This window comes from Polypterus senegalus, chromosome 10 (genome assembly GCF_016835505.1).
Source record: "Polypterus senegalus isolate Bchr_013 chromosome 10, ASM1683550v1, whole genome shotgun sequence".
NCBI lineage: Eukaryota > Metazoa > Chordata > Cladistia > Polypteriformes > Polypteridae > Polypterus > Polypterus senegalus.
In genome coordinates, this window is record NC_053163.1 from 181,149,980 (window position 1) to 181,162,375 (window position 12,396).

At 37.9% G+C, this 12,396-nt stretch overlaps 1 protein-coding gene across 3 annotated transcripts in view; it reads left to right on the forward strand.

The window, feature by feature from the left end:
- The window catches only part of ift52 (intraflagellar transport 52 homolog (Chlamydomonas)), a 47,443-nt gene that overhangs the window by 12,217 nt on the left and 22,830 nt on the right, over window positions 1-12,396 (forward strand). For 2 of the 3 annotated variants that reach the window (XM_039767907.1, XM_039767909.1), the window contains exons 2-3: window positions 4,740-4,864; window positions 10,255-10,342. In XM_039767907.1, coding sequence (XP_039623841.1) covers window positions 4,740-4,864; window positions 10,255-10,342 — 213 coding nt within the window. Of the gene's footprint in view, window positions 1-2,770; window positions 2,887-4,739; window positions 4,865-10,254; window positions 10,343-12,396 lie in introns of all 3 variants that reach the window. The other variant, XM_039767908.1, reaches the window with a different exon arrangement.

Genomic DNA, 12,396 nt, shown 5'->3' on the forward strand with positions numbered 1-12,396 from the left:
ATGTAAGGACATCACGGTGCTTTGATTAGGTGGTGGTGGCGCTGGTCGCCACCACAGAAAACCGGAAATAGAACAGAAGAGAGAGTAGGGGTCAGTATGGATTTTGGAGCCACCACAAATAGTAAAGATAATTAATTGAATATACAGAACATCAGGATTAAACTAAAATGAAGTTATGAGGAGACCATGTTAAAGTAATGTGTTTTCAGCAGTGTTTTTAAAGTGCTCCACTGTATCAGCCTGGCGAATTCCTATTGGCAAGCTATTCCAGATTTTAGGTGCATAACAGCAGAAGGCCGCCTCACCACTTCTTTTAAGTTTAGCTCTTGGAATTCTAAGCAGACACTCGTTTGAAGATCTAAGGTTACGATTTGGGATATAAGGTGTCAGACACTCCGATATATAAGATGGAGCAGATTATTTAAGGCTTTGTAAACCATAAGCAGTATTTTAAAGTCAATTCTGAATGACACAGGTAACCAGTGTAGTGACATCAAAACTGGAGAAATGTGTTCGGATTTTCTTTTCCTAGTTAAGATTCTAGCAGCTGCATTCTGCACTCGTTGCAGTCGATTTATGTCTGTTCTGGGTAGTCCTGAGAGGAGTGCGTTACAGTAATCTAGTCGACTGAAAACAAAAGCTTGAACTAATTTCACAGCATCTTTCAATGATATAAGAGGTCTAACTTTTGCTATGTTTCTTAAGTGAAAAAGTGCTGTCCTAGTGATCTGATTAATATGTGATTTAAAATTCAGGTCACAGTCAACAGTTACCTCTAAATTCTTTACCTCTGTCTTGACTTTTACTCCTAATGCATCAAGTTTATTTCTAATAACCTCATTATATCCATTATTGCCAATCACTAAAATTTCAGTTTTCTCTTTATTTAGCTTGAGAAAATTACTATTCATCCATTCAGAAACACAAGTAAGACATTGTGTTAGTGAAACAACAGAGTCGGGGTCATCAGGTGCTATTGATAAATACAGTTGTGTGTCATCAGCATAGCTGTGGTAGCTCACGTTATGCGCCAAGATAATCTGACCTAACGGAAGCATGTAGATCGAAAAGAGCAGCAGACCCAGGATAGACCCTTGTGGAACACCATATAGGATATCATGTATCTTTGAAGTACAATTACCACAACTAAAAAAGAATTTTCTACCTGCCAGGTAGGATTCAAACCAATTTAAGACACTGCCAGAGAGGCCCACCCATTGACTAAGGCGATTTCTAAGAATATTGTGATCAATGGCATCGAATGTGGCTGTTAGATCTAAGAGGATGAGAACAGATAAACGGCCTCTGTCTGCATTTACCCGCAAGTCATTTACTACTTTAACGAGTGCAGTTTCTGTGCTGTGATTTGTTCTGAAACCGGACTGAAACTTATCAAGAATAGCAGGTTTATTGAGGTGGTCATTTAACTGCATGATGACGGCCTTCTCTAGAATTTTACTTAAGAAAGGCAGGTTAGAGATGGGTCTAAAATGTTCAAAAGCAGAGGAGTCCAGATTATTTTTCTTGAGTAGGGGTTTAACTACAGCAGTCTTAAGACAGTCTGGGAAGACCCCCGTATCTAATGACGAGTTTACTATGTCAAGAATACTATCAATTAGCACGCCCGATACTTCTTTGGAAAAACTTGTTGGTATTGGGTCAAGGATGCAGGTGGAGGGTGTCAGCTGAGAAATTATTTTATATAAATCGGGTAAATCTATCCTGGTGAAAGAATTGAATTTGTTTATAACAGAGTGCTGGGGCTTAAGAGGATCAGTGTTGGGGAGATATACTATATTGTAGCGGGGCCACATAGTTAGTGTTAAATGTCAGTTCTGAGTGCGTCTTGTTTCATTGTCCCGTTTGCTGTTTGTATGTGTAGCAGTTAATGCCGTCCCCGTAAAGGAGGACGGATGATGGAAAGAGACCACAGCCGCAAACCTGGAAAACACCGGTTCTTAATTAATCAATCACAGCCGTCACATAGACTATTTAAATAATTAGGAGTGAGAGAAGAAAGAACGAAGGAGAAGGAAGGAGGAAGAAGACCATTTTGTTTCAACCACGTTTCAACTTGCTTGCTGTTTTTTCACATTGTGCCTTTTCACCAGTTTGCTTTTCATTTTGCCGGACTGTCATTCAACCTCCATCTGCTGAGACCCCGGGGTCGATTCACCATCCACCATACGCCGAGGAGTCACGGTGAGGTTGCTCCAATCGCCGGGAAAATCAAACAACGCATTTACCGCTAGTTCAGTCATCCGTATTCAGGACATTTTTATAATCGGACTCAAGTTCACAATCATTCAGTTTATCAGTCATTTTGTTATTTGTGTTGTGTGTTATATGTTACAGGGGCAAGGAAGGGTTTTTGTTGTATTTATATTTGGTGGTGTCTTGTTGTTGCTGGGGTGGAGGGATATTTATATTAATATCTCTTTTCTGTTTTTGCATGTCTTGTTTCATTTAATACATTTAATCCGTTTTAATTTTACATCCTGCTTTTGTGTACTTACATTTACACCGTCGATTGTGGGGAAAAATTTAATTGGTTAGAAGTACGGCTTAATAGGTAGATTATTTCTCAGTAAATTATCCAGGCCACAGGTCTTGGAGGTGTAGCTGCCGGCTGGGTAAAGGGGTCGGCCGTTACAATATTATTTCTAATATCATTAATTTTTTGTTTGAAAAATACAATAGCCTCACAAGTTTCATCACCATGGAGAGCCAAGGTAACACTGAAGTTTGACCTCATTTCTATGTGTTGCAGGATTCATGCTCTGTGAAAAACAGTCCTTTTATGGTTCCTAGTTGGAATCCCACAAAAACACACACCCTTGAAGCAGGCTGCTAAGAACAAAACACTTGGACATTAATGGAAAAATAGTACGTACTTTGACTTTTAACGCTCATTTAACTTTGGCACATGTGTATACACTTGCAATTAAAATCGGAGAACAATTTAATTTAAAAATTGTTTCTTTCAAATGTTGATGACTGTAACTGCTCAAAAGCATAGTAGCTGTAGGTATGATTTCCGTTCTACTAGAATGTTTAAAAAAATAAATAAATAACCAAGGCAAAAATGTCATTCAACAAAAACCATTTACCGTATACTCTGTGTCATCGTGTATTCTTGTGCACTCATCTTACATGGGTGACTGGCCTTTTTTCGGGACTTGAAGCACTTTATTTCTTTGTGTAATTTCACTATTTAAGAAATTACGTACTTGAAATGGCCAGCTTCTTTTCCAGTGGTTGAGTATTTCATCTCATTAGCCTTCATCTGAACATCCAGACGCTCCAGCATTTCAGTTCCCCTGGCCATGGACCCCCCAGAGATTTATTACTGCTGACCGGAGTTTCTGTTTTCCTCTCCTCTGTTGTCAACTGCCTGTAGTTCAGCAAATAATTAACAGACAAATGTTGCAGAGCTCCATTTATGTTAATCAGTTTCAATGTACTTTGTTTTCTTGTCTGTCTCTATGTGTACTCATTATGGAATTAGTAACTTGTAAAGTTCGTATTTGCATTTTACCTGCAAACTTGTCAGTGAATTCTGTTCCTGTTTTCTTTGAAGAGTGCTATAGAAAAAATAAATTGAATTGAATAGTGCAATATTAAGAATGAAATCTTGTGATACGACTGTCATTGCTGTTTTTTTACATCTGTTTATACAATCCAAGTCTGGTAAAAAGTTAATTTCAGCTCTAGTGATATGGATGGTAAGAATATGTTAAGCCAATGGCTCAGTCATAAAAACTGCATGATATAAATCATACATTTAAATGATACAACAACAACATTTATTTATATAGCACATTTTCATACAAACAGTAGCTCAAAGTGTTTTACATAATAAAGAATAGAAAAATAAAAGACACAATAAGAAAACAAAATAAATCAACATTAATTAACATTGAATAAGAGTAAGGTTCTTTGGCCAGGGGGGACAGAAAAACCAAAAAAAACTCCAGACGGCTGGATAAAAATAAAATCTGTAGGGATTCCAGACCATGAGACCGCCCAGTCCCCTCTGGGCATTCTACCTGACATAAATGAAACCGTCCTCTTTGGATTTAGGGTTCTCACGGAAGGACTTGATGATGATGGTCACGTAGAGTTCTGCCTTTTAATGCGTCCATCATTGTTGGAGCATCATGATGCTTTGAGTAGGTGGAGGTGGCGCAGGCCACCACCACAAAGAAACCGGAAAAAGAAACAGAAGAGAGACTTGGGGTCAGTACGGATTTTAGAGCCACCATGAATAGTTATTATGATGAATTGAACATACAGAGTATCAGGATTAAGTTAAATTGAAGTTATAAAAAGGCCATGTTAAAGTAATGTGTTTTCAGCAGTGTTTTAAAGTGCTCTACTGTATCAGCCTGGCGAATTCCTATTGGCAGGCTATTCCAGATTTTAGGTGCATAGCAGCAGAAGGCCGCCTCACCACTTCTTTTAAGTTTTGTTCTTGGAATTCTAAGGAGACACTCATTTGAGGATCTGAGGTTACGATTTGGAATATAAGGTGTCAGACATTCCGATATATAAGATGGAGCAGATTATTTAAGGCTTTGTAAACCATAAGCAGAATTTTAAAGTCAATCCTGAATGACACAGGTAACCAGTGTAGTGACATTAAAACTGGAGAAACATAGGAAGAGGACTTCCTAGATTGTATACTAGTAAAGGTCTGTCTGTCGTATAATAATCACTTTTTTACATTTTCTTTGTAGGTAAACATGGAGAAAGAGCAGCGAAATACAATTGTGTTTAATGCATCCAAACAAGAGTTGTTTACAGCAAGCAATGGATACAAGTTAATGCAGAAGAGACTGCGATCTAACTGGAAAATTCAAAGGTTACCTTTTATTTCTTGTGGATGTAGCTTCATCCATTTTTCTTTCTATACCCACCAAATACACAGCAGATTTTAAATTGTTTATGTCTGTTTTACACTTGCATTGTGTTAAAGATGAATTGCTGAATTAGAGATTAAAGCAAAACTGGGTTAACGCCCTGTTGGGCACCACCATTCACATTTTAAGGTTTTGTTAATTCGGTGCCCCGCTTTCTGTTTCCCTCCAGTATTACAAAAGTTTGACACTGAATGTTTTCAGGTGTTTTACATCTAAACTTTGGCAGGGCCAGTCCAAAAATTTTATTTATCCATTTTTTAGCTGTTCAGTTGTGGACTTTCTTTTGTGTCTTTTGGATGCTTTTTTTGCTGCATAAGCCAATTTCACAAATGTGTGGCTGAGCAGATGGTCTCTTTAAGGATTTTCCGATACTGAGTAAAATCCATGTTTGTTTCATTTATGCCAGATTGTCCAGGTCTTAAAGCAGCAATGCATTCCAATACCAATGCCATGTTTGACTATTGGTATGATATTCTTACCGTGGGATGCTATGTTTGCTTTACACCAGACATAATAGGACACATTTCATCCACTTTTGTACCCGTCCATTAGACATTCTCCCAAAAGACTAGAGGATTATTCAGATGTTTCTTGGGTAAATGGGAGATGAGATCAGTGGTTTCTACCTTGCCACTCTCGAATAAAGCCCTTTTTGGCTCAGTCTTTTTCTGATTATGGTGTCATGAATACTGGCCTTTGCTGAGGGAGCAGAAGCCTAACGTTTTTAGTGCAACTACTAACTTTTTAAACGATTTTGTGCTGCACATTTAGAGTCATATTGCAATGCTGGCAAGTGGCATCTGGAGGGGTTGGCATTTCAGAACCTGAAGCCCCTTATTTATTGAGTCTAGCCCCTGCTCTTTTTGGCCATCATGTAAACAATCTAGCCCTGATTGTTTGTCCATTATATTTTGCCCCTGATCCAAGCATATTGCATTATATTAACATGTGCAAAACCCCATGCCCTGCTCTTCTTGTGTGATCACTATACTGTATATTATATAGCCGCCTTATGATTTTCATTGGAGTACCACAGTCTTAGAAATGACATTATAACCATTTTCAGACTGATAAATAACCACAGTTTATTATTTTTTTTTTGTAATGTGTTCACCCATTTGATTATGTGTGGCATTATACAGTATTATATAATCAATCAAGCCTGGATGTGTTCAGCCAGTTGACTCTAATTATTCCTTTAATTGGTTTGATTTAACTAGATACAATTACTTTTTCACACAGTGTCAGTTGATGATGTCTAACCTGGTTAATTAGACACATTATTTATTTATTTATTTTTTTTAATTTTAAATTTTATTAAAATCAAAAAACATTACATACATGCAATTTAAATTTAACAAAACTGGTTTGAAACAAATTGACCCCCACCCATGAGAAAGAGAGCTAGGTCAGCAGAGTAGCACTTTAATAATAGTAAAAACTAGGGGGCTTCGCTCGCCAACCCTCCTGCCTGCCCTACGCGCCAGCCACTTTGCGTCTCTGTCGCTCACGTATGTGGATTTCACTTTCACCAAACAACTAATTTTTTAATTCTCACGGATACGCCTCTTCATTGTGTATAAACATTACTTTTCCCTGATGGCAACACGAATTAGACGATCTACAAGTCTTCAACTTAAACTTTAAAGCCAAACAATATCTACATACTTCTGTCATATCCCCTATGTCCATATATTCAATCTCTTTTCGCTGTTCTGTTATTTCACTGAGTAATAATTTCTGTATGTTAGCGCTAATCCGATCTTTACTATCAGTTTTTTGAGACTTTCGATTTTAGCACTTTAATAATCTCTAACCTGCTCTGCATGTGTATTGCGCCAACATTTTTGAACCTCTTTAGGACGTTCTACTTTGTCTTCTACTCTTTGTCTTTTATTTCCGACCCCGCTTGGAGCTGAGAGCGCAGGAACTGTGTCTGACAATAGCATTCACACGAATGAGTGGACCGTTGGTGTTGTTCTAAATCAGTGAAAGGCAACCTTTTTCGAGTTGCGGCACATTAAGTCCAAAAATTTTCTTTCACGGTGCACCTGGGGGACTGCCCATAAATAAAGTCGTGACGACACAATCTATAGACAATCGCCAATAAAAACAGTTAATTTTATAAGTTTGAAAGACATTTTATTAATAAAGGAATCAAAGGATAATTCTTAAATTTCATTAAAGTGAACATTGAGATTGTTTTTCAGCACATATGATGAGATTGATGCGGGGATCAATTTTCAAAAGACTGACGTGCATTTCCTTGTCGATCATTTGAAGTCTCTCGCGTTTCTTAGACTTCACTTCCGTAAGTGTTCCGTTATCTGTTTTTCCAACATAAAATATATTTTTTTAAACATTATCTTTTTAATCAACCAAAAGTTCAAAAACACTAGCAGTTTTAAATATTTTACAAAAGTTTTCGCGGTGCCCCTAGAATATTTGCACAGGTTGCCCGACAATGTTCTAAATGCTTGTGAGGAGGGCAGGACTTGTCAAAATCTCTTTCCATAAAGTCTTGTCTCGCGGGACTTTAAATTATCTCGGAGAAAGTCTTGTCCCAGCATTTCCTTTTATAAAAAAAAAAGACGTAACAACAACAACAACATTTATTTCTATAGCACATTTTCATACAAACAGTAGCTCAAAGTGCTTTACATAATAAAGAATAGAAAAATAAAAGACACAATAAGAAAACAAAATAAATCAACATTAATTAACATTGAATAAGAGTAAGGTTCAATGGCCAGGGGGGACAGAAAAAACAAAAAAACTCCAGACGGCTGGAGAAAAAATAATGTAAATAAATAAATAAAAATCGATAGAATAGAAAAAGAGGGGAAAGATAATCAGACACATTAAATAAAAAAGTATTTTATTCACCAGGTGCCCTTAACTTGCTGTAACATTTTAGCTAAAAACTTGATAACATTCAATGTTATAAAATAGACAAAATACTTTTCACACTGTGTATGTGTATTGACAACACTGTTTGTTTTCTTCTCTTGAAGTTATTGTAAGAAACAAAAGCATTTTTTTATGGTAAGAATTTATATTTAGCCAAATATCATCTTCCTGGGCTGGTGGAAGGACTAGGCATTGAAAAATTTGGCCATAGAAGAAATTTTACTTTCCACACAGTGATGTTTTTATGCTGTTAATGGTGGTCACAGCCTTGTACATGACATTCAAAATACATACTTCAGGTAGCCAAGAAGTAGCAGGACAGTGTGATGGACGAATTAACTTGGAGTGTAATGGACATCCTTTTGCTTTAAATTCTCTGCAAAATGTAGAACCAAGTGTAATAATACAAAAAGCTGAAGCATTTGAACACTTGGATTTTTTTCATTTAAGAGAATTCAGTGGTTTGAGTTGCCATACAGATATCACAAAATAAACTAGACAAATGGGTGTCACTAACATTCACACCTGAATACACCAGAAGAGAACTAAGCCCAGAGCAGGTGAAAACAACATTTGGTGGTAAGTGCCTACAGTTCATTGTGTGTATTTGAGGGACAGGAGCTGTTTGTATTGTCAGTGTTAAATCAAGTCTCTCTGAAGTGGACTCCACCAAAGTGTAAATATGGTCTTCTCACTTATTTGTAAATTTCCTGGGCTACATCAAAGTGAAGCTAAGGCTTGAAGAGTATCCAGTTGCTCCAAAGGAAGCAGTAAACAATGTCATGCATGAATGCCATGTGAAGCTAGGCGTAATTTGTTCCTAAGTGTCACTTCCACCATCTCAGAGCTCACTTCAGTGCTGATGTGAGTATGAATACCCAAGTTCTTTTGCAGCACCTTTATTTTAGCTAAATTTAGAAAAAGAGAGCAAACATAGTAAGCTTGATCATTAATATTTTTAGTATTAGATTAGATTATACTTTATTTAATTTAGTATTCAATTTATCAGGTATAAGCAAGCTGACGGGTAGCACTGCTGACTCGCAGTTAGGAGACCTGGGTTCGCTTCCTGGGTCCTCCCTGCATGGAGTTTGCATGTTCTCCCCATGTCTGCGTGAGGTGCATTGGCAATTCTAAATTGTCTCTAGTGTGTGTGTGTGTGCGCAACCTGCGGTGGGCTGGCACCCTGCCCGGGGTTTGTTTCCTGCCTTGCGCCCTGTGTTGGCTGGCTCCAGCAGACCCCTGTGACCCTGTAGTTAGGATATAGCGGGTTGGATAATGGATGGATGGATAGAAGCAGGCTGACACAGTGCGAGTTGTCTCGTTTTTTTTTCTTTTTTGACTTACGCCTTTATCCAAGGCGACTTACATTTCTTTTATCTTTCCAGTTGGAGTACAGACAGGTGAATTCACTTGCTCATGGTCACTCATTGTCACTAGCAGGTGTGACACACGTGTGTATGAGAGGCAGCTAAAGGGCCTAAATGAGGGCAATTCCACACCAGACCAGGGGGTGGCGAAGTGTACTGATCCTTTCTCTCTTTCCACTGCGGACCAGATACGGAAAACTTCGCCTGGTCCTGATGATGTCACTTCCGGTTCCGGCCCCATTGATGTCACTTCCTCTACTCTCCCTTAAAACCACCATCTTTGCCTTATCCAGGCAGTTCTGTTTTGGACTCCAACCTGTACACAACTGTCACAATTTTCTGCAGTTTTGCAGCCCGGAACAATATACGGGCGGCTGCCCCAAACCTTTTTGTTGGCTCTTTGTCTTGTGTTTGACACAGGATTTGAACATGCAACCTCAAGGTTCTGAAGTCCAAAGCCTTAACCACTACACTATACTGCCTCGTCTTAGAGAATATATAAACAAAATGTGATTTATTGTCCCATTATTTTTCTGATCCAAGAACACTGATTTCTTATATGTCTACGGACGTGTGTGTATACAGTATGTTATATTCTGTAAATATAAAGTACATAATGTGATAAAGTTTTTGATATCTTTTGCAGTTTCCTGGATTTGTGCATGAATGATTCCTAAAATGTGATTTTCATGCCATATTGATAAGTAAAAGCTGTTTTAAGACCACAATTGTGTATTTGTATTTCTTTATTGACCATATTGGTTATATATTTAAGATCAAAGATGGATAAAGTATAGGCGTCTCTAGGAAAAAGCAAATAGTGTTGTTCAAATCAATAACATAACATTGAAGTATGAGAAACCATGCCCTTTAAAAAAACACAAGTATAATTTCAGCACTTAATAATAACTACAAATGTAATTACTTTAAAAATATAAATTCAATGTTTTGGACTTAATTACAGGTTATGTTTTTGTTTAGGAATCAAACACTTCCTTTTTTTTTGTGAATTTTCAGTTTAACAGCTCACATGTTCTTCTTTTTCATTCTAGTTTTAAAGAAGAGATTTCAGATGAAAAACTAAATGGAGTAAAACTTTGGATCACAGCAGGGCCCAGAGAGAAATTCACAGCTGCTGAGGTAAAAAGCTCAGAAGGAATGTTTTAGAAATACGTTGATATGTGGGTTCATTACTTACAAAGGGACCTAAGAGAAGATTACCATTCAATTTAAAATGTTCATATAAGTGTAGTGAAATGTGCTTCTGCCATTACCGGTATTCTCTGTTTTGTGAAGTTTTGACGCTGATTGTGTTCAAGTCTTTAATTAAAATCAGATTTTGAATATAAGGCACCTGAGTGCACAAATACATTTTTTTTTTTATTTCTTGCTATTAAAAACCTACCTGACACTGTATTATAAAAAATTTGCTTGTAGTTAATTCAGGCTCAATTAAAGGGATAATTAGATTTAGGTGATTTAACTCAGTATATAATATACAGTAATCCCTCGCTACATCGTGCTTCGACTTTCGCGGCTTTTAAATGTAAGCATATCTAAATATATATCACAGATTTTTCCCTGGTTCGCGGATTTCTGGACAATGGGTCTTTAATTTATGGTACATGCTTCCTCAGTTTGTTTGCCCAGTTGATTTCATACAAGGGACACTATTGGCGGATGGCTTAGAAGCTACCCAATCAGAGCATGTATTACATCTATATATATATATATATAATTCACTAAGGCAAGACAACCATGGAAAGCACGGCCGAAGGGCCGTGGATTCACTGAGCCCCGACAAGTAAGACACCTATGGCGCACGCAGGAAGGAGCCACGCCCACCAACTCCTGGCACCTCCGAGCCACGTTGACTGTTCATAGAGGCATGTTTCTCGCGGAGGCGAGTCGCCATATGTAGCGTGTAAAACGGTTTGTGAGGGGTATCCCATGGTATCCTTAAAACAATCCTTTACAACTGAGGTTAAAACGCAATGAAGTAAGCAGTCTTTAAAAAACGAGTTTTCGGTTACGACGCTCGACCATGTGCACCATAGCAAACTGTTTTACACGCTACATACAGCAATTCGCATCCGTGACAAACGTGCGTCTTCTTAGATGCTCCTGCAGGAACACGGAAAGTCTACGTAAGTCACACGTGCATCTGGACTGTGCAAAGACGACAATGACTCAAGTGACGAGTTGGAGGTAGGCACATGAGGAATGGCGGTCCGCCAGTTTTCAGTCACGGACAATTGTGTGTTGGTTCGTTCTGTGCATTTTTACAATGTTGCTTTTCTTGCTGATTTATTACATTACCGATTTTTCAAATGTTAATTTTCTCCCTGTGCTTAAAAATCATTAAAAAACCGGCCTGATTATGCGGTGTATGGTACGCCACGGGTTGGCTAGTATTAACTAAAACTCCTCAATGATATAAGATATGCTTCCTGCGCGGAGCTTGATTGTTTGCTTTTCTCGTTCTCTCTCACTCTCTCTGACATTCTCTGCGGCTGAAGGAGGGGGTGTGAGCAGAGGGGCTGTGTGCTTAGAAGATACGGACGCACCTCTAAGAAATGCCGCTTTATCGCGGTGCTTCGGCATACTTAAAAGCCCAAAAGCACGTATTGATTTTTTGATTGTTTGCTTCTCTCTCTCTCTCTCTCTCTGACATTCTCTGCTCCTGACATGCATTCTTTGAAGAGGAAGATATGTTTGCATTCTTTTAATTGTGAGAAAGAACTGTCATCTCTGTCTTGTCATGGAGCACAGTTTAAACTTTTGACTAAAGGGTGTTATTTCATGTCTAGAGAGCTCTAATAATGTTAACAGTGTGGGAGAGTTTATAAGGGCTTAAAATATATAAAAATAACCATATAAACATATATGGTTTCTACCTTGCGGATTTTCATCTATCATGGGGGGTTCTGGAACGCAACCCCCGCGATCGAGGAGGGATTACTGTATGTTCAATGTAAGTCTCATTTATTTTACCAACAAGTTGTTGATACAATGATTCAATAAGCACATAATGCCACACTCCAAATAAATTTCTGAATAAATTAGAAAAAACATGATGCCTATTATTCTGTAAAGGTCTATAAAGCCTTTAAAACTACAGTGAAAGCTATAATGTCCAAATGCCTAACATGTCAAATTTACTCCAGGAGTGCAGCATAAAAATATTCAGGAAG